Source organism: Schistocerca serialis, chromosome 3 (assembly GCF_023864345.2).
Source record: "Schistocerca serialis cubense isolate TAMUIC-IGC-003099 chromosome 3, iqSchSeri2.2, whole genome shotgun sequence".
Classification (NCBI taxonomy): domain Eukaryota; kingdom Metazoa; phylum Arthropoda; class Insecta; order Orthoptera; family Acrididae; genus Schistocerca; species Schistocerca serialis.
The window spans coordinates 813,820,512-813,842,439 of record NC_064640.1 but is presented as its reverse complement, the minus strand read 5'-3'; the positions used below and the strand labels follow the sequence as shown (position 1 = coordinate 813,842,439).

General features: G+C 44.9%; 1 protein-coding gene across 1 annotated transcript in view; it reads right to left on the bottom strand.

The window, feature by feature from the left end:
* Nucleotides 1–21,928, bottom strand: part of LOC126470673 (zinc finger protein GLIS2 homolog) — a 131,399-nt gene that overhangs the window by 80,898 nt on the left and 28,573 nt on the right. The window contains exon 2 of the mRNA XM_050098667.1: nt 19,139–19,190. Coding sequence (XP_049954624.1) covers nt 19,139–19,181 — 43 coding nt within the window. The 5' untranslated portion in view covers nt 19,182–19,190. The remainder of the gene's footprint in view (nt 1–19,138; nt 19,191–21,928) is intronic.

Genomic DNA, 21,928 nt, shown 5'->3' with positions numbered 1-21,928 from the left:
GTTTAACTTCCCTCCATCTATAATGAATGCTTAGGGGATGTAATTCGCCAAGATGATTCTATAGCGGGCATTATGGTGATGATTCCTGAACAGTTTAATCCTGAGGAAATAAGTTATTACCAGCCCTTCACAATTTTGAACACGGATTCCAGAATTGTTTAAGGATTATTAAACAATCAGCTAAAATGGATAACACTCCAAATTCTTGGAGTTTATCAGACAACCGCCGTACCAGGAAGATCCATGGTCGAAAACCTAGCAAAGGACGTTAAGGATTGGCACTCTGGCAACACAGTAATCACATATACAGTAGCTACCTCTGTCAGCGTGTTGTATGATGATGATGATGATGTTTGGTTTGTGGGGCGCTCAACTGCGCAGTTATCAGCGCCCGTACAAATTCCCAACCTTTGCTCAGTCCAGTCTCGCGACTTTTATGAATGATGGTGACGACACGACAACACAAACACCCCCCCCCCCCCCCCCCCCCAGGATATTGTAGTAGCAGTAAGAGCACTAGTGCTGTGCAGTTAATAGTGTTTTGGGTTAGCATGCAGCAGGTCGAGGGTTCTATTCTGGGTCGGGGCGTACTTGTTTTTATTTTAAAATTTCATTTTGCCTTATAGTACTTTCGTATACACCGTTTCTTAGACCTCACGTATCTATCACTTACATAGTACAGTATTTTGTAACGGTGAACATAACAAAAACAACGTCAAACAAGTCAGAAATAGACAGCTGAAACAAGTGCCTGGTCATAGGACAGAATAACTAAAAAAACAATATCAATTTCGAGATGCTAAGAATGACTTGACAGTTAAAACACTCGGCATCTACTAGTCATTTATACTACATGCGGTACATCTGCTCAGATTTAACATATTAAGAACCAGTGACAATAATTATTTCCATAGTGACCGCATGACGTTTTCAAAAGAATATATTGGCCTCAGAGCAGATGCCCAAAGCGAGCCCCTTGCACGTCCAAATGACCCAGGGTCACACACCTCTGGACTCTTCTCAACAGGGCTGCATCCACAGATACTAGAGCAGGATGAACATGCGCTATCAGTTCTTCCATATGTCGGCGGAGTACAACAGACGTGCTCCTTCAAGTATCCCCACAGGAAGAAATCCAGGTGATTTAGATCAGGTGAACGCTGAGGCCGCACTACTGGTCCTGCGTCAGGCAAGGGGAATGTTGAGACCTTCGTGCAGTCAGCCCGTCAGGCAACGAGTAGTGACCCAAAATCTTGTCACCCAATATTCCGGCCCAGACGCTGATGCCACAGAGAACTTTCTATCCACGGTCGCAGGTGACGTGCGGGTTAACTTCACACCAGTGGTGGGCATTGTGCATATGGAAGACACCCTCACGAGTGAACGCTGCTTCATCTGACCTTATTATAGTGTTTATGACATCGTCGTTGGCTTCCTGTTCACAGAATTGCATACGCAGACGGCGGTTTGCAGGATGCAGGTGTTACGTTAAAGAATAATGATAGGAGTGCAGTCCATGCTCGTGCAGCACGACAACGACCGTGCGTTGCGAGACACGCAGATGGTTCAAATGGCTCTGAGCACTATGGGACTCAACATCTGAGGTCATCAGTCGCCTAGTACTTAGAACTGCTTAAACCTAACTAACCTAACAACATCACACACATCCATGCCCGAGGCAGGATTCGAACCTGCGACCGTAGCGGTCACGCGGTTCCAAACTGAAGCGCCTAGAACCGCACGGCGCGAGACACGCAGCTGCCTTGCTACGCTAGGTATACTTCGCTGGAATTCTTGTGGATGACCTCCAGAATAGCTTCCTCAGTAGCTGGAGTATAGTTAGTCCACCGACGACCACTGTAACGCGATGGTGGAAGGAGAGAACCTGTCTCCCAAAGGCGAAGCTCCATAGGACGAAACACATTTTTATCTGGATGACGTCGTCCAGAATGTCTAGCAGCATATTCACGAGCGGCAATACCAGCCCGGTTATCAGATGCACCAGAGCCCAGAAGCATATCCACATTATCACCGTTTGTGTATGCATACGTCTGCCACGGGTGTTTTAGACTAACACAACAAGAAAATACGATGTGTGCCCGAATGTACACGGAGTCTGTCACGGGCATGTCACTCCGCTAGCAACTAGTCCTTGTCTGGTGAAGAGCGCACACAGTATAAACACGTCATTAATCGCAGCGGGCTATTCCACCTAACGCTTCGCCCGCATCTCGTGGTCGTGCGGTAGCGTTCTCGCTTCCCACGCCCGGGTTCCCGGGTTCGATTCCCGGCGGGGTCAGGGATTTTCTCTGCCTCGTGATGGCTGGGTGTTGTGTGATGTCCTTAGGTTAGTTAGGTTTCAGTAGTTCTAAGTTCTAGGGGACTGATGACCATAGATGTTAAGTCCCATAGTGCTCGGAGCCATTCCCACCTAACGCGCATCACTTCTGTTAGAGCTTTTGTTCTGCATGATTCATTCCGAGACTGCTAACTACGAATTGTTCGTTTCCCAATTGCACTGTTTCCCCAACGTGATGTTTCCCCATTTCCATCGATTATAATAATAACAATAATAATAACGCAAGCAGATACTTACTAAACAGCATATGCTTATCAGACTCAATGTTAAAGGCATAATTAGTGGTTCAATGGTGATAGTACATACAAATGGTAACCGAGTTTGATAATACATATAAATGGTAACCAAGTTCGGAAATTAATTGCAAAGCACTTCGTTCTCGCTTCCCACGCCCGGGTTCCCGGGTTCGATTCCCGGCGGGGTCAGGGATTTTCTCTGCCTCGTGATGACTGGGTGTTGTGTGATGTCCTTAAGTTAGTTAGGTTTAAGTAGTTCTAAGTTCTAGGGGACTGATGACCATAGATGTTAAGTCCCATAGTGCTCAGAGCCCTTTGAACCATTTGAACATAGCAAGAATAACAATTGGTACTAATCAATGGGACCATTGGTGCAGGGTACACAGAAAGTAGTTTGTAATCTAGTAGATGCAGTGGTGCGAAACAATTCGCGTCCACGACGTGCAAAAAGCTTCTTTAAAAGCTGACCATGAAAACGATTGTCGATCCATTTCCGTGTTCATAGTATGTGAGTGCAAATGTTTTGTAGAACACCTGCTGTAATCGCTGTATGACGATTAAGAAGCCAGATACCGTACTACACACATTACATTTAGCAAATAAAAACAAATATGCTTCGATCCAGAACAGAACCCTCAACCTCTTGTATGTTAACCCAAAACGCTACACATCGCACTAAATGCACAGAACTACTGCGACATGCTGACAAGAGATATTTACCGTACATGTGATTACAGTGTTACCAGTTTGCCAATCTTTAACGTCAATTTATTGCCGGAAATATGCGCAGGATGAAATTTTGTATGTGAGGAATCGCGCTGCGAAGTTTGAGGGCGCTAATTTTTGTTCATTCCGTGTATCAGGGAAGTCATGGGACCAACGAGGTCTAGCCTACGATTCAGGCGCTCATACTGAATTGCATAACGAATACTCACACTAGGACAAAAATCAACCAGTATGAAAATGAAAAGAGCTACTAGGCATGGTTGTCCTTTGTCGACCACTTCGTGTACCATCACAACGGAAGCTTTCCTGAAAAAAATAATACTAAATAATTACAATAAATAATATAAACTGAGCCTTTTCTCCTGTTCTTCCTGCCAGTACGGTAATCTACTAACTGTACGTAAAAAGTATATCATATTACTTCTTGTAAGTTAACGCCTGTAAATCATTGATTGTGCTATCTATAGCCGGCCAGTGTGACCGAGCGGTTCTAGGCGCTTCGGTCTGGAACCACGTGACCGCTACGGTCGCAGTTTCGCATCTTGCCTCGGGCATGGATCTGTGTGATGTCCTTAGGTTAGTGAGGTTTAAGTAGTTCTACGTCTATGGCACTGATGACCTCAGATGTTAAGTCCCATAGTTCTCAGACCCATTTGAATCCTATCTACACAACCTAAATGTCTTTACGCCACTAGTCTAGATAATAATCAAAATTCAGCCTTTTATACAATCTAGTCTTACATATAAATATGCCATATTACTTTTATATTATTCATATAGATTTAGTTGTTATTCTATTAGCGCCATTCAAACCGTCACTGTTCCACTGATTGGACAACCAATTAATGTTGTTGTTGTTGTGGTCTTCAGTCCTGAGATTGGTTTGATGCAGCTCTCCATGCTACTCTATCCTGTGTAAGCTTCTTCATCTCCCAGTACCTACTGCAGCCTAAATCCTTCTGAATCTGCTTAGTGTATTCATGTCTTGGTCTCCCTCTACGATTTTTACCCTCCACGCTGCCCTCCAGTACTAAATTGGTGATCCCTTGATGCCTCAGAACATGTCCTACCAACCGATCACTTCTTCTGGTCAAGTTGTGCCACAAACTCCTCTTCATCCCAATTCTATTCAATACCTCTTCATTAGTTTTGTGATCTACCCATCTAATCTTCAGCATTCTTCTGTAGCACCACACTTCGAAAGCTTCTATTCTCTTCCTGTCTAAACTATTTATCGTCCATGTTACTTCCATACATGGCTACACTCCACACAAATACTTTCAGAAACGACTTCTTGACACTTAAATCTATACTCGAAGTTAACAAATTTCTCTTCTTCCGAAACGCTTTCCTTGCCATTGCCAGTCTATATTTTATATCCTCTCTACTTCCACCATCATTAGTTATTTTGCTTCCCAAATAGTAAAATTCCTTGACTAATTTAAGTGTCTCATTTCCTAATCTAATTCCCTCAGCATCATCCGACTTAATTCGACTACATTCCATTATCCATCTTTTGCTTTTGATGATGTTCATCTGATACCTTCCTTTCAAGACACTGTCCATTCCGTTCAACTGCTCTTCCAAGTCCTTTGCTGTCTCTGACAGAATTACAATGTCATCGGCGAACCTCAAAGTTTTTATTTCTTCTCCATGGATTTTAATACCTTGTCCGTACTATTCTTTTGTTTCCTTTACTGCTTGCTCAATATACAGATTGAATAACATTGGGGAGAGGCTACAACCCTGTCTCACTCCCTTGCCAACCACTGCTTCCCTTTCATGTCTCTCGACTCTTATAACTGCAATCTGGTTTCTGTACAAATTGTAAATAGCCTTTCGCTCCCTGTATTTGACTCCTGCCACCTTCAGAATTTGAAAGAGAGTATTCCAGTCAACATTGTCAAAAGCTTTCTTTAAGTCTAAAAATGCTAGAAACGTAAGTTTGCCTTTCCTTAATCTTTTTTCTGAGATAAGTCGTAGGGTCAGTTAATATATGCCCGAAAAGAAGCTAGTTCTTAGTGCAAAATATGTCATATTCGTACGTAATTCATCCAGTACGCTTGTGTTCCATTGATGCTCTCCAAAATATCGTTGCTCTTCTAATCATAGCAAGCAAAAGTCTTGTAAAATAACTTTAGTCATTATCGTGCGTATATACACTGCACAACACAATTAAAGGATCGCTTTTACGAAACCAAGTAATTGTCTCCCACTGCGACGCCAAAGTATGAAAATTGGCTCAAAGGTGCCTACAATCATCCTTTTTAGTGGTGCAAAAGCAATTGCCCTGTGACATCACCTTCGGACTCGACGACGCTTCAAACAGAGGAAAGTGTCGACACATCCGAAAAAAATGCCAGAGGTCAGAAGTGAAGTGTAAGGTGAGGTAATGATATCACATTGGCAGCAAATGTCATCACAGATCTGTCCACCGCGGTCGTCGACGTGTCACGCAATGGGAACGTCGTCACACTCCCTTTTACTCACATTTCACCCATGGTTTTGACACCCCTACGACGGAGGTCAGAAACGCCAACCATTGAAATCACGAGGTATTCTTATGTCGAGGGAAGCATTTCAGATACACCGCCGCTCACGGAAAGGTCTCAGGAGGTGTCATGAAGGGCGTCAGTGAACCCCTTTTCCTTGGGGCGTTGATACCCACATACACTACTGGCCATTAAAATTGCTACTCAGGAAGATGACGTGCTACAGACGCGAAATTTAAATGCAAATGATTAGCTTTTCAGAGCATTCACACAAGGTTGGCAGCGGTGGCGACACCTACAACGTGCTGACATGACGAAAGTTTCTAACCGATTTGCCGGCCGAAATGGCCGTGCGGTTAAAGGCGCTGCGGTCTGGAACCACAAGACCGCTACGGTCGCAGGTTCGAATCCTGCCTCGGGCATGGATGTTTGTGATGTCCTTAGGTTAGTTAGGTTTAACTAGATCTAAGTTCTTGGGGACTAATGACCTCAGCAGTTGAGTCCCATAGTGCTCAGAGCCATTTGAACCATTTTTTTTCCAACCGATTTCTCATACACAAACAGCAGTTGACCGGCGTTGCCTGCTGTGAAACGTTGTTGTGATGCCTCGTGTAAGGAGGAGATATGCGTACCATCACGTTTCCGACTTTGATAAAGGTCGGATTGTAGCCTATCGCGATTGCGGTTTATCGTATCGCGACAATGCTGCTCGCGTCGGTCGAGATCCAATGACTGTTACCATAATATGGAATCCGTGGGTTCAGGTGGGTAATACGGAACGCCGTGCTGGATCCCAACGGCCTCGTATCCCTAGCAGTCGAGATGACAGGCATCTTATCCGCATGGCTGTAACGGATCGTGCAACCACGTCTCGATCCCTGAGTCAACAGATGGGGACGTTTGCAAGACAACAACCACCTGCACGAACAGTTCGACGGCGTTTGCAGCAGCTAGGACTATCAGCTCGGAGACCACGGCTGCGGTTACCCTTGACGCTGCATCACAGACAGGAGCGCCTGCGATGGTGTACTCAACGACGAACGTCGGTGCACTAATGGCAAAAGATCATTTTTTCGGATGAATCCAGGTTGTTTTTACAGCATCCTGATGGTCGCATCCGTGTTTGGCGACATCGCGGTGAACGCACATTGGAAGCGTGTATTTGTCAGCGCCATACTGGCGTATCACCCGGCGTGATGGTTATAGGGTGCCATTGGTTACACGTCTCGGTCACCTCTTGTTCGCACTGACGGCACTTTGAACAGTGGACGTTACATTTCAGATGTGTTACGACCCGTGGCTCTACCCTTCATTCGATCTCTGCGAAACCCTACATTTCAGCAGGATAGTGCACGACCGCATGTTGCAGGTCCTGTAGGGGCCTTTCTGGATACAGAAAATGTTCGACTGCTGCCCTGGCCAGCACATTCTCCAGATCTCACACGAACTGAAAACGTCTGGTCAATAGTGGTCGAGAAACTGGCTCGTCACAATACGCCAGTCACTACTCTTGATGAACTGTGGTATTTTGTTGAAGCTGCATGGGCAGCTGTACCTGCACACGCCATCCAAGCTCTGTTTGACTCAATGCCCAGGCGTATTTGGCCGTTATTAAGGCCAGAGGTGGTTGTTCTGGGTACTGATTTCTCAGGATCTATGCACCCAAATTGCATGAAAATGTAATCACATGTCAGTTCTAGTATAATATATTTGTCCAATGAATACCCGTTTATCATCTGCATTTCTTCTTGGTGTAGCAATTTTAATGGCCAGTAGTGTATTTCGTGGTCGAAAACGGAAGTTCGCAGTGTGAATAGGAACAGCACACGCCGTTCTTGACAATGTTCGACACTGTTCGCCCCCTCCCCCTCCCCCCCCCCCCCCCCCCGGCACGATTCAAACCTTCTCTAAGGACATCGTGCGGGTGCAACCTCATCGAAAGTGGTCAGGGTGCAACCACTAAGGTCAGCTCAAAACCATTCGACGAAATTCAAACTCAGTCAGAAGTAACAAACGGTGTTTACGCTTATTCAGCTCTCCCGTTTCGTGCCCTTCTGTGGCGTCATCACGAGGGGAGGGGAAGGCGGTGCAACATTGACAATCGCGTGAATAAATCGACGAATCGTCCACAGCCGCTCTATGTGAGCCTTTGCATTCTGCATGCCAGCAAGCAGACGCTAGTGCAGCAGCGGGGCGCCACTTCGGCTGTGGTCAGAGTGGCTCCCATATCGGTGAATTCCGCCGACGACCCACATCGGTCGGAGACGGTCGATCTTTTCAAAACAGTACGACACTATGTACGCAGTCACACTATATCCGATCTTATCTCCCGAACGTACTGACTTCGGACGACAATCGGTGTAATTCAAATCTTTATTTTCTTCGGTCAAATCGGCCGAAGTTCTCGAACACGAAATATGGAGCGTGAGAAATTGATAAGTTTAGTCCAAGAAAGAGTGAGTTTGTGGCACCATGAGGATAAAAATATCATACTCGGGCTATAATTCAGAATCTATGGGTTGAAATCACAGGTATATTCGAAACCTCAAATAGGCAAAATCTTTATAGGAAATTTTAGGCATTTGAATTGTTGAAGTGAAAAAGGGTGGTGTATCTTACATGCTTATAGCTACTGTACTGGATCTTTTTTTTTTTTGGTAGGTTCTCATTACTTGCCTACAAATTATTATTACTGCTTACTGGCGTTTTATACCAGTAGGATAGTGATTCTGTTAATGTGAAATGTGGTATACGGTATGTATTTCCAGTTTTTAAGTGTAGCAGGTTATCAGAGCATCTTATGCTACACTTCATGCTTGACTTTCGCTCGTGTGCTAAATGACAATCATTGAAGGTTAACTGACGTACGTCTGTACAACTTAAAACAAATACAGCGAAACAGAGTGTTTTATAACTTGCTTTTCTAGGTCACCACGAATTATCTCGAACATGTAACAGAACGTTTCTGCCGTCATTTCATATACCGTTAAAACTTCCCTGGTTATTGCGATAACTGAGGACAGAGTATATAGTATTCACCACGTTCTTTACGAGACAGGTAAGCTCACTCACATGCATTCGGCGTCTCTGTAATAACAGAAGCCGCTATGCAGCACTCGTATCCAAGCACAGAGGCGTCATGGTACTCACCCCATCCTAATAAGTTAAAATCTAACTTTCTTCATCCATAGAATAGATTCTAACATAACCTAACCTCCTTTGACCCTATGACCATAGTATGTAGTACTCACCACGTTCTTTACGAGACACGAAAGCTCATTCACATGCATTCGGCATCTCTTTAATAACAGAAGCGCGTATGCAGCATTGGTATCCAAGCAGAGAGGAGTCATGGTATGCACCCCACCATAAGAGAATCCAACCCACTTCATCCACAGAACAGATTCTAACCTAACCTAACCTCCTCTGGCCCTGCCAAAAACTGACGAAGGAGATCGGACCCACTATAACCACGCTAGACGTCCGCCCCGGTAGCTGAGTGGTCAGCGTGACAGACTGTCAATCCTAAGGGCCCGGGTTCGATTCCCGGCTGGGTCGGAGATTTTCTCCGCTCAGGGACTGGGTGTTGTGTTGTCCTAATCATCATCATTTCATCCCCATCGACGCGCAGGTCGCCGAAGTGGCGTCAAATTGAAAGATCTGCACCAGGCGAACGGTCTACCCGACGGGAGGCCCTAGCCACACGACATTTCCATTTATACCACGCTAGAGGTTGATGTTATCGGGCGACCTCTTGCGATGGTGCCTGGCGACCGTTGTCGGTGCCATTGTGAACGCAGTGTTAGCTGAATGGGTGTCAAAGTCTATGTACAGGTACACTTTTAATGTGGGCAACAAAGGCGCGGTTTGTAGTGAGGGCGTTACCGAAATGGGAGGTCTTAGAGGGACGATTTGTCGATATATTCACGCACCTGTCAATGTTGTAACCTCCCCCCCCCCCTCCCGCCCGTGACATTTCCCTTGTGATCACGCCACAGAAGTGCGCGGAACAACAGCGCCGAGAATAGAAAAACACCCTTTGCTGCTTCGGATTACGTTCAAATTTCATCGGATGGTTTTGAACGATCCCAGTGGTTCTACCTTGTATCCACCCCACCATAAGAGAATCCAACCTACTTTATCCACAGAACTGATTCTAACCTAACCTAACCTCCTCTGGCCCTGCCAAAAACTGACGAAGGAGATCGGACCCACTATGACCACGCTATTGGTTGATGTTATCGGGCGACCTCTGGCGATGGTGCCTGGCGACCGTTGTCGGTGCCATTGTGAACGCAGTGTTAGCTGAATGGGTGTCAAAGTCTATGTACAGGTACACTTTTAATGTGGGCAACAAAGGCGCGGTTTGTAGTGAGGGCGTTACCAAAATGGGAGGTCTTAGAGGGACGATTTGTCGATATATTCACGCACCTGTCAATGTTGTAACCTCCCCCCCCCCCCCTCCCGCCCGTGACATTTCCCTTGTGATCACGCCACAGAAGGGCGCGGAACAACAGCGCCGAGAAAAGAAAAACACCCTTTGCTGCTTCGGATTACGTTCAAATTTCATCGGATGGTTTTGAACGATCCCAGTGGTTCTACCTTGTATATCATAGCAAAAACTCCGATCGTGCTATACTCCTAAGCGGTCAGATAACGTTCGATGGGGTTGCAGGCCCATGATGTCCTTGAAGAAAGGTTAAATCGTCCACTAGGTGTCAGCACTGTCGAGCTTTGTCAAGAACGTCGTCATGTTGTTCATTACACTGTGAGCTGTCATTTTCGACCGCGAAATGTATCGGAAAAAATTTGTGGTAAGGTCTTATGGGACCAAACTGCTGAGGTCATCGGTCCCTAAGCTTACGCACTACTTAATCTAACTTATACTAACTTACGCTAAGGACAACACACACACTCATGCCCGAGGGAGGACTCGAACCTCTGACGGGGGGAGCCGTGTGGACCGTGACGAGATGCCCGAGACCGCGCCGCTATCCCGCGCAGCCGAAATGAATGGGAATCAAAGAGGTGGTTTCATTGGCGCCCTTTATGCCACTTCCTGAGGCTCTTTCGTGCTGATTCTGTGTCTGAAATGTTTTCCTCGGTCACCCCGCGTGATTTATTTATTATTTATTTACACGTCTAGTTCCGTAGGATGAAGCTGAGGAGCAAATCTCCAATGTCATGGAGCGTGTCAGTACATGAAATTATAACACAAAGGTAATAACAGATAAAATAAAATGTTTATGAAACCAAAAACAGTCAAGCCTTAAGTGTAAGTAAACGCAATCAACAATATACCATAAGAAACAGCTTAATTTTTCAAGCAATTCATCAACAGGATAGAAGGATTGACCCATGAGGAAATTCTTCAGTTTCGATTTGAAAGCGCGTGGATTACTGCTAAGATTTTTGAATTGTCATAGTAGCTTATTGAAAATGCACACCTTTCTGCACATGAGTTAAGGAAGTGCGACCCAAATGCAGATTGGATTTCTGCCAAGTATTAACTGAGTGAAAGCTTCTAATTCTTGGGAATAAGCTGATATTGTTAACAAGAAATGACAGTAAAGAATATATACATTGAGAGGCCAATGTCAAAATACCCAGACTGGTGAACAGGGGTCAACAAGAGGTTCGCGAACTTACACCACTTATTGCCCGAACTGCCCGTTCCTGAGCCAAAAATATCCTCTTAGAATGGGAAGAGTTACCCCAAAACATACCATACGACATAAGTGAATGAAAATAAGCAAAGTAGACTAATTTTTGTGTCGACCGATCACTTACTTAAGATTCCGTTCGAATAGTAAAAATGGCAGCATTAAGTCCTGAACGTGGGCTTTCCACGACAGTTTACTACCTATCTGAACATCTAAAAAATCTGAACTGTTCAGTTTCACTAATCATATACCCATTCTCTGAAATTAAAACGTAGAGTTTTGTTGTGTGTTAGAAACTGTAAAAGCATAGTCTTCTTGTGTTATTTAGCGTTAGTTTATTTTCAACAAGACATGAACTTGTTTCATGAACTCTACTATTCGAAACAGCGCCAATGTTGCACACAACATCTTTTACTACCAAGCTAGTGTCATCAGCAAACAGAAATATTTTAGAGTTACCTGTAATACTAGATGGCATATCATTTAATATAAATAGGGAACGCTGGGCGTAGCGGTTCTGACCTTCATCGCAGAGTTGTCAAAAGAAGGGATAAAATGTGGGTAAGAGGGTGTGTGAGGACGTTCCCATAGTATGAGACATCCACGACGACGTTGGGCAGAATTGTGGAGAAATTTGGTACCAATGTGGCATCGTTTACCCACCTTACACCTCACATGATATTCTGAGCTCTGGCCTTTCTTTTTTCGCACGTCTCGACATCTTGCTGCTTGAATCGTAGCCGAGTCCGAGGGTAATGTCGCAGGGCTCCACGCTTTTGCACAATTAGAGAAGAATTTTGAACGCATCTTTGAGCAAAATTTCAAACTTATGCATCGCAGTGGGAGACAATTACGTGGTTCCGAATAAGTGATCCTTAAATTATGCTGCGTAGTACAGTATGTTAAGGTATGTATGTGACACTATGATACCATATGTATTGTCAACTATAAAATTTCAACGTTTCGGCGACTATTGCAAGACGCTTTCCTCAGGGTGTATTGCTGACTGCTGAATGGGCGCTAGTTTAATTACTTGTATACTATGGAGGAGTGCTGTCACTGGATATGAGGGTGAGGAGGAAAGGTTTTAGGTGTCCTTTTATTGGTCTTTGCATTGCGTGTGGTCATTGGCGGCAACAGGCGTTTTCCATTGGAGTTTCCTTTATTGCTTGCCATTGGTGGAAATCTCTCGTGTTCAGATAACCTTGAACTTATTGGGCTTGCATACTGGCCAAACAGCCGTTTAGCTTGAGGGGGAAGGTTAGAGAGGCTATAGAAATAGCCAAGCGAGCTGACAACATGAATAGAGAAGATGCGTACCGACTCCCAGCATCTTGGCTGCCAGCAGTGACAGCTTTGCAGGACAGCTCACGCAAAGCAACAGGCGCGCAGTAGGCCGCAGCGGCGGAGGCACACAGAGTGCTGACGTGCCCTGGCCGATACTGGGCAGTTAGTAAACAGCGTTACGCTGCAGTCGCCGCTCAATTTCCTATTCGCTGATTTCCACCAATGGCAAGCGATAAAGGAAAATCCAATGGAAAACGCCTATTTCCGCCAATGACTACACGCAATGCAAAGACTAATAAAAGAGCACCTAATACCCATCCTCCTCAACCTCATATACAGTGACAGCACTCCTCCATAGTATATAAATAATTAAACTAGTGCCCATTCAGCAGTTAGCAACAAACCCTGAGGAGGGCGTCTTGCAATAGTCACTGAAACGTAGGAATTTTATAGTTGACGATGCGGTCACGAACCCAGAAGAATTTTATTGACTGTGACAACGGCCGCAGAAGCCTACGTTTACACCATATCATCATCAACATCATTGCCTTGGGGCCTATGTCCCACTTCAACGCGGTGTCGGCCTTGTTACTACGGATTTGGCAGTGTTGGTTGCAGAGGGTGGCCGGATGCCCTTCCTGTCGCCACCCCGAAACCCCCGGAAAGGAATTAGTGTACCCCAGCTGTCTGCGTCTAGTGTAAGCCATGAAATATCGCGAACGTTTTCAAATGTTTGCGAGTCGTGTAACTGAGACAGAACGTGGGACCAGCCAGGTATTCACTTAGCGGGATGTGGAAAACCGCCTAAAAACCACATCCAGGTGGCCGGCGTACCGGCCCTCGTCGTTAATCCGCCGGGCGCTATAGCGCTCTCGGTTACCCTGGTGGGTCTACGTTTACACCATATGTATCTCTGTTTTTTCATTCATACACATGTTTGTAAAAGACCACGAGTACTCCAGTAACTATATGTACAGAACAAAGATAAAAATGTCTTTCAGACGCCTTCTGTATGGCTTCGGAACTTATGGAGCCATGAGTAAGCTTGAAAGCCCCCAAGCTCTCTTGCCTTGTCCTATTCCATTTTTTTTTTTTTTTGCCTTGATTCACCTTTTTCTAGTTAAGTTCCTGAATGGTGACGGACAATGAAGGTCATTGGAGCAATGAAATATGGAATGAGAGCTTTCATTTTCTTTAGATAGTAACTAGGTTATAGGGCTGGCTCCATAACGTGATAGTTAATCCCACTCCTGTATGTGATTTAAGTGAACATATCGTTACCCAAGTTACATAGTTCTTATTTATATTCTATTCAATATTTGTGTCTCGTAATACTGTAGGAATTCTCGCAATAAATCGCTTTGTGATACCAAAATTTTTGTATTATTTAGTAGTTAAATTTCATCTTTATTATCAGGGCCCTTTGCCAGATAAGAGTGATTAGCTATTACATAATCGTAAACAGAATTGTGTCGAAGGCCCAGCTCTTAAACTGGCCACGAAGAGGTCACATCATAATTTCCTCCACAAATTGTTTGTTGTGTGGTAGGAATTGTGGCAGTCAAAGGTAGGTGGGTTGAGTGTATTAGTTTCAATAATGCGGATTTCTTTAATAAATGCTCACCTCTCAAGCCTGGCACCTTGCAAGCTTATAATACCTTTTGTAATACGAGAGGGATGATATTACTACATAGTTATCGTTCTCTCTAATACTGTACTATGTCGCCATTGGGATTTGTTGCAAAAGCTTATGTGTGTCCAAGTGACATACGGTAAACAACATTTCTTCACACACATTATAGTTGTGTACAGTAAGGAAGAAGGAATGAAGGGAGATTCGAGTTTAACATCCTGTCAAAAACGTGGTATCTGAGGTGAAAAGGAACAGTTGCCTTATTTGCTTAAGCACGGAAAATCTAAATCTGGATGGCCGAATGGTGATCTGAACGTAGCTCCTTTGGAATGAGAGATCGACATGCTGATAACCACTGTGCCATCTCGCTCTGCTGAGAGGTGGCATGAGCCCCCTCTCATATTTCTATCTTACTCTGAGTAATTCGATTTTCCTCTCTAATTGCATGTGGTGAAAAGTTGCTATTCCTTCACATGCGGACTTCCCACGCAGAGTCTCTGGTCACCCGGGTAATCCGGTGACAGGTGGGTTCTGCTGATCTTGAAAGGGTTAAGCCGACGGGTGTGAGGGAGTGGAGTGGATGCTTTCCAGACGCCGACATTGTCATAAGAGCGGGGGCGACACGCCCACAGGGGCCTGACGGAGCAGCTGGGCTAGAGATTCCGTTACTTTGGAGAAACTTAGTGAAAACACTTTCTGGCGGGCTACTAGCGAGGCGTGGGAATGACTTGTGTTCCCAGGCAGTCTTGGCGAGCAAATTCCCGCGTTTTCTGCAAAATCATAACTGTGATTGGCTTGCTCACGGGATAACTCCGTGACGTAGCAAAATCGGCGCAGAAATTGGCGCCAAGTATCTCCATTGGTGGACTAGTAGTGCGTCGGCAATAGAGTGGAATTTTCCGCCGGTTTTCGAGTTGCTAATTGGAACGTTTAACCACGGCCACTGTCGTGGGGGCGGGAATGTTCTTTGTTCGGATTGTACAGGTGCTCTTGAGAGAGTCGGCTCTCGCCTTTCGGTTGGAGTAGGTTACAAGACTGAGCTCTCGCTGCTCTGGACAGCCTGTCTTCCGTTGGCTGTCTAATATACTTTCATTTAATTGTAACTGTTTGACGAAGTTGCTGAAGTTTCGACTTAAACGTAACTTTCCGAGTACAGTTGGCAATTGAGCGTTCTGCGTACAAGCGGCCTATGTTGTCCGTCTTGAGCAGTTTTGGCTAAAGTTGACCGTATCGGAGTTACTGTGTGACTTCCTTGTTAAAATCAATCACTGTACCGTCAGTGATTATGTGGCGAGCCTTCTTCGTCTCCCTCAGAGGCGCATTTGTATTGATAGGAAGTCTTTAGTCTGGAACAACCAGAGCAGGATAATTTGTTTCGGGCTATACTTGCGACATTATCATCACCACGGCGGGACGTCGAAGCAACCAGCCATCGCTTCCAGTACACCAGATCGTGTCCTTGCAGTTAAGAAGACAGCTTGGTAATGTATGACCGCAGCACCGGCAGATTAGGGAATTTTGCTCTGTGATAATCAGAGCTCAGCAGAGCGCGCCTGCTCCCGTCTTTTCTTACGTTGTTCTGTCTTGGATGTTCATTGTCTGAGTTCTCACTACTGTAGCAGCAATTAATGTTGGGTTGGCTGGGTGTTTCTCTTAAGATTTGAGTTGCAAGGAATTGGCTCCACATACCACTTGGCCATAAACGTCACAAGCTAGTGTATGGACAACTTCACCTTCACAGCATTTATTTGAGTATCCAATTTGACGTATTGTCAATGTTTCATGTGTTTTGTTTATTATTTTGAGTTTAGTCATAATAAATCAAATTGTTATTTTGGACAGAACTTTCATTCTGTGGATTGGTAAAGCAACCCCTTCATTTCTCACCACGTTAATGAAACTTTCCTTTATCAAATTAATTTCTATTAAATTAAATTATTGCAGGTGCCAAACTCTTTTCTACTCCACTTGCAGGGTCGATTACAGTCAGCTCGTGTTTCTTCTTAATCCATGTGCAACAGCAAAAGTCGGAGTTAGAAAAGGGGAGGGGCTTAGAGCATCATTTCCATATGAAGATTCTAAAAGAATTTAGTGTTAAATACACTGCTAGCACCAGCACCTCGCACCGTGTCGGTAAGTAGTCTATCGCAAGTCGAACATCATGCGAGGTATCACATATCATGTAATGATAATCTGAAATAGGAGAAGCAACCAAAATTACTGTCTCGTCATAGAACGTGTCTCTCTGCTGGGAAGGCGTATGGGTACCTTTAATGAACCTCTGTCTCTCAATAACTCTACGACACAGCCATAATTTCAGTGACACAACTGTGAAAACTAAACGCAACGCATTTTAACGCAGATGACTATAAAATATGGCCCTACATAGTGAAACTGACGATGACACATTGTATTTATGTCTCATAAGTGCCGTCCGTTGTGGCCGAGTGGTTCTAGGCGCTTCAGTCCGGAACCGCGTTGCTGCTACGGTCTCAGGTTCGAATCCTGCCTCGACCATGGATGTGTGTGATGTCTTTAGGTTAGTTAGGTTTAAGTAGTTCTAAGTTTAGGGGACTGATGACCTCAGATCTTAAGTCTCATAGTGCTTAGAGGCATTTGTCTCATTTGTCTCATAAGTAAGTAAAATAAACAGTGATGATGACGGAATATTCTGAAATTGAATGAAATATAAAATTCAATATCTCGACATACTTATTCATAAAAACACGAGTTAAATTAAATGTTGGTCAATATAATACATGAATTATACTTTATACTGTATTGGTAAAGTAAAGTGATCTGATTGTTACTTGACAAAGATTGAAACAAGGTTTATGATTTGCCTTTAATTGTGACTTTAAATGGATAATGCAATCTGACTGTGATTAATACGAATGGGAGACATTGTGAACTGAACCCCGAAACAAAATGCTACAGAAGAGCACTTGAATCGAACAACAACCGCTGCTGCTGTGGCCGTGTAGCAGAGTAAGAGAAATCACTCTAAACATTCCTAGTGCCGGTGCTGCGATGTTCCCACCATACCCATGCAGAAAACTCGTGATTCAATGCCTAGCGCGCTTTTGTGTCGAGTCGGGCGGTGGACCAGCATCACCTCGTCTCTTTCGGATACACCATCGCGCCCAGACTCCAAGCCAAAACCCAAATCTTTTCCATAGGACGTGACCGAATTTCGTATGGACTCCTCCACAGTTCGCCACCGAATCCCCTGCTCCTCACACTATCTGCCTGACCTCGAAAAAGATACGTATTGAGTTTCCGCTCACAAACTAAAACTGTCAACGGAAAACTGAGAAAACACTCCTGTGCCATTTGTTCGTCATTTTCCCTCCATAGGATGGGAAAAAATGTTCCTTCAATCCCAGTTCACTGAGAAGCGTCCGCTGTGACTATTCCTGATGTCACGTACCACGGTTCAATGAACACACTATTACGAGGGTGAGTCAAATAAAAACCTTAAATTTGTAATAAGAAATCGAAATTTCGCGCCGTTATCCTGTAGGTTGGTAAGCGTGCTACAAACAGCGTGCAGGATAGCCTGCAGGTGGCAGCATAGTGCAGATGCACACATACCGTCGCAGTATCAGTATAAATGTGGCCGCCCCACTTGCGACTTGCACCAGGGAAGAACAGTGTTATGTTATTCGGTTTTTGAGTAGTGAAGGTGTGAAACCTTCTGAAATTCATCGACAAATGAATGTTCAGTACGGTGATGCATGTTTGTCACAGCAGCAAGTCTACGACTGGAGTAGGAAGTTCGCAAATGGTGTGACTTCAGTGGAAGATGCTCCTCGTCCAGGTCAGGCACAACGAGTTGTGACTCCACACAACATTGCAGCAGTTGAAGCCATAGTGAAGGAAAACAGCCGAGTGACACTGAATGACATTGCAGCATGTTTGCAGATTAGTCATAAGTCAGCACACCACATTGTGCATGATGTGCTCCAGTTTCACAAAGTGTCTGCAAGATGGGTGCCACAGCAGCTGACTCATGAAATGAGAGAACGACGTGTTGATGCTTGTGAAGAACTTCTTCGGCGCTTTAAACGAGAAGGTGATGGCTTCCTTGTAAGAATCCTTACTGGGGACGAAACCTGGATTCACTTCCAACAACCGGAAACGAAGAGAGCGAGCAAGGAATGGTGCCATTCCTCATCACCAAAACCAATGAAGTTTCGAACAGAACTATCAGCAGGGAAGGTTACGCTGACTCTCTTTTGGGACGAAGAAGACGTGATTTTGGAGCATTACATGCCTAGAGGCACCACTGTCACCAGTGCATCATACACAGATCTCCTAAAAACTCATCTGCGTCCTGCAATCAGTTGCTGTCAGCAGGTGTCCTTTTGCAACTTGACAATGCAAGGCCCCACACTGCCCTTACAACAGTTGCAACAATCACAGACCTGCATTTTGAGTGCCTTCCTCATCCACCATAGTCACCAGACCTCGCCCCAAGTGATTTCCGTATGTTTGGACCACTCAAAGACGCAATGGGAGGAAAGAAGTTCCGTTCTGATGACGAGGTACGCCACGCGGTGCATGAGTGGTTGCGCGGACTACCAAAACAATTTTTTTCTAAAGGAATTTATGCACTTTGTAAGCGCTGGAGGACTTGCAATGAGCGTGGGGGAGATTATGTTGAAAAGTGATACAGCTTTGTACCACTTCTGCACAATAACTAATATTTAAAAAAAATTTAAGGTTTTCATTTGACTCACCCTCGTAGTTTGTGTGCACGGGAAACCACGCGATCCGGAGCATCTATGTGACCTGGAAAAAAATGCAACAACATTCTCAGCCACCCAGCGTCTGGCCACCAGTGGTGTTTCCATGAAATGTTTTCGTCAGTCAAGCTGATACCGATCTTAGCGGAAGCAGGAAACGATATTTGGCCTTCTGCGGAAACGGTGGACTGCGCTTCGAATCGTTAGGGAACAACTGCTGCTCTCACATTCATATGCAATGCAGCCAAAGAAGTTGTGAGAACTTTTTCTTTTTTCCTCTGGCTACGGGAACAATATGCCGAGACCTCACACCCCCCTCTTCTTCCACCCCTTGCTGCTGGCTCTTCGCTCCTTGTAGCCAGTGACCCCCCACGGCTAGGCCAGGGGCCTTGCGGCAGCTTCTGCCATGCAAATGCGCCGGCCCGGCTGGCCTTCTTGGTGTCAGAACTAGCACCATTAAGCCTCACCTGCCACAGCTGTGGCTGTGCGACCAGAAACATGTGCTGGTCTCCTCCACCTCAAGTAACTACATGCTATGACAGAATTCAGTGTTACAACCACTGTCAATACTCTCTAATGATCTCGCTTGCCACAGAGCTCGTGGTTATCACTTCGACTGAGTAAATGAAGAGAAAGGAAGGTGACTCCAGAGGATCTGCCATCTTCTAATCATTTAGCACATGTATGGCCTGGGATCTGGTGCTACTAACGATGAGTTTCTGTGTTACAAGCTCACTAATCAAAACTCATGGGAATGAATTGCCTAACTTGAGACTGTGACGTCTATGACGCTTGAATATTGACATGTATGGTATGAGCGTAGACACAATACATCAGCAGACTGTTACAGACAGCTTTATAGTGAACACGGCAGCACATCACGGGTTAGACGACTTTCAATGTGGGATGATAGTCAGTGTAAGATGCAAAAGTCACAGTACTTGCACATTAGGGAAGAGTTTTGAGTTTGGAACACTTTTCAGACTTCCATCGATTGCCAACCCTGTAATATAAGTTTAATATATTTTGTTATTGCATCTATAAATGATGACATTCACTTTTTATGCACTGCAGTCCATTTCTGAAATTATGAAAAGTACTCCGGGAAATTAACGTTTTTCCAAATGTGAAAAAAATGTTCCAAGGTACGATGTTCAGAGGTACGACATCGTCATATACCTCGGAACAGATATTCCAGCGAAATTTAAAAGTGTTGCAGTCGAGAAAAAGCTTGTGAATACTGTATTTAGTCGTCTCTCTGTTACATTATTACGCTAATACACACAAATAATCAATAAGTGAAATAAAATACAACAGAAGTGTTATAAAAAAAAACAGATATCAGTTAAACACATTTTGAAACTAGAGCTGTTGGAAACGAACACAAATTTTCAGTTCCAAGGCAGGTACAATTGTTAAAACATTGCCGAAGCTCAGCTGATATGCAAAATCCATATGTTCCCTGGTAAAAGATCTTCTGTTTCAAGTTACTAGATGGTGCACGCCGACGAAGTACGGCTTCACCGTTCAAACGTTGTACAGGTGAAAATTAATAAAAACGACAAACCGCAGGGACGGATCGCTGACTGGAAATGGAAGGAAAAAGGTCTTATGGAAGGAAGAAGGTGTTATGAACATGTGTCCGGAAACGCATCGTTGCCACGGTAGATGGCGCTGACAAATAAAAGTTCCTCTGATCACGTGACGTGTGTTCCTTGTGTTTTACAGGCTGTGTGATTGACACAGTGTACCGTAAGCAGACGAATAGTCCGGTATTAATGTCGGGAACAAGCCGAGACTGTGTTTGTATACGGCCAACCACATGGAAATGGTCAAGAGGCAGCACTGCTATGCTCACAGACACCAACCACATCACACAGTGTTTCAAACCCTTTTCGAGCGTTTGTGTGATCATGGGTCGTTTCAGGCAGACGAACGTACAGGGAGACGGTGGACTGTGCGCTCACCAGATTTTGAGGACCGGATTCTGCAAGATACTGAGACGAACCCGAGTACAAGCTCCAGGCAAGAACCAGCCAACATGGTGTAACCCAAAGTACGATTAAGTGCAACCTGCATGACGACAGCTACTATCCATATCAGTTGCAACCAGTGCAAGGATTATCAGCAAAAGGTTTGCCTCTACTGGAAGGATTTTGTAGATGATTTTTGCACCAGGCCATCACAATTATGGAATTTCTGTCATCACTCCTCTTTACCGACGAAGCAACCTTTACCATAACTGGCATCATCAATCTGCACAATCGTCTTGTCTGGGCTACAGACGATACTCGACGAGTGGTTGAGGCGTCTCGTCAGCATCCGTTCAGCATCACTGTGTGGGCAGAGATTCATGGCGACCACTTACTGGGACCGGTTATTATTCCCCAACAACTCGAAGGAGGTACGTACCTGGACTTCCTGCGGAATACTCTGGCTGGGCTGCTTGAGACTGTGCCTTTGGCAATACGAAGGGTTATGTGGTTTCTGCATGGTGCAGCATCAGCCCACTTTCGCATTACAATTCGCTGACAACTCAACATCTTCCCGAACTTTGTATAGGACGCAGAGGCTCTGTAGCATGGGCTGCTAGATCACCCGACTTAAACCCCCTGGGGGCATATGAAAAGCGTTGTGTATGCTGAACCAGTTCCTGATGTGAAGACCCTTCAACATCGTGTTCACGAGGCCTGTGATGCTATTCGGAGAGAGGCCGGAACGTGCGAAAGACGGCAGCAATCCATGATGCGTAGTGTGAACGCGTGCAGTTCATCCAATGAAGGC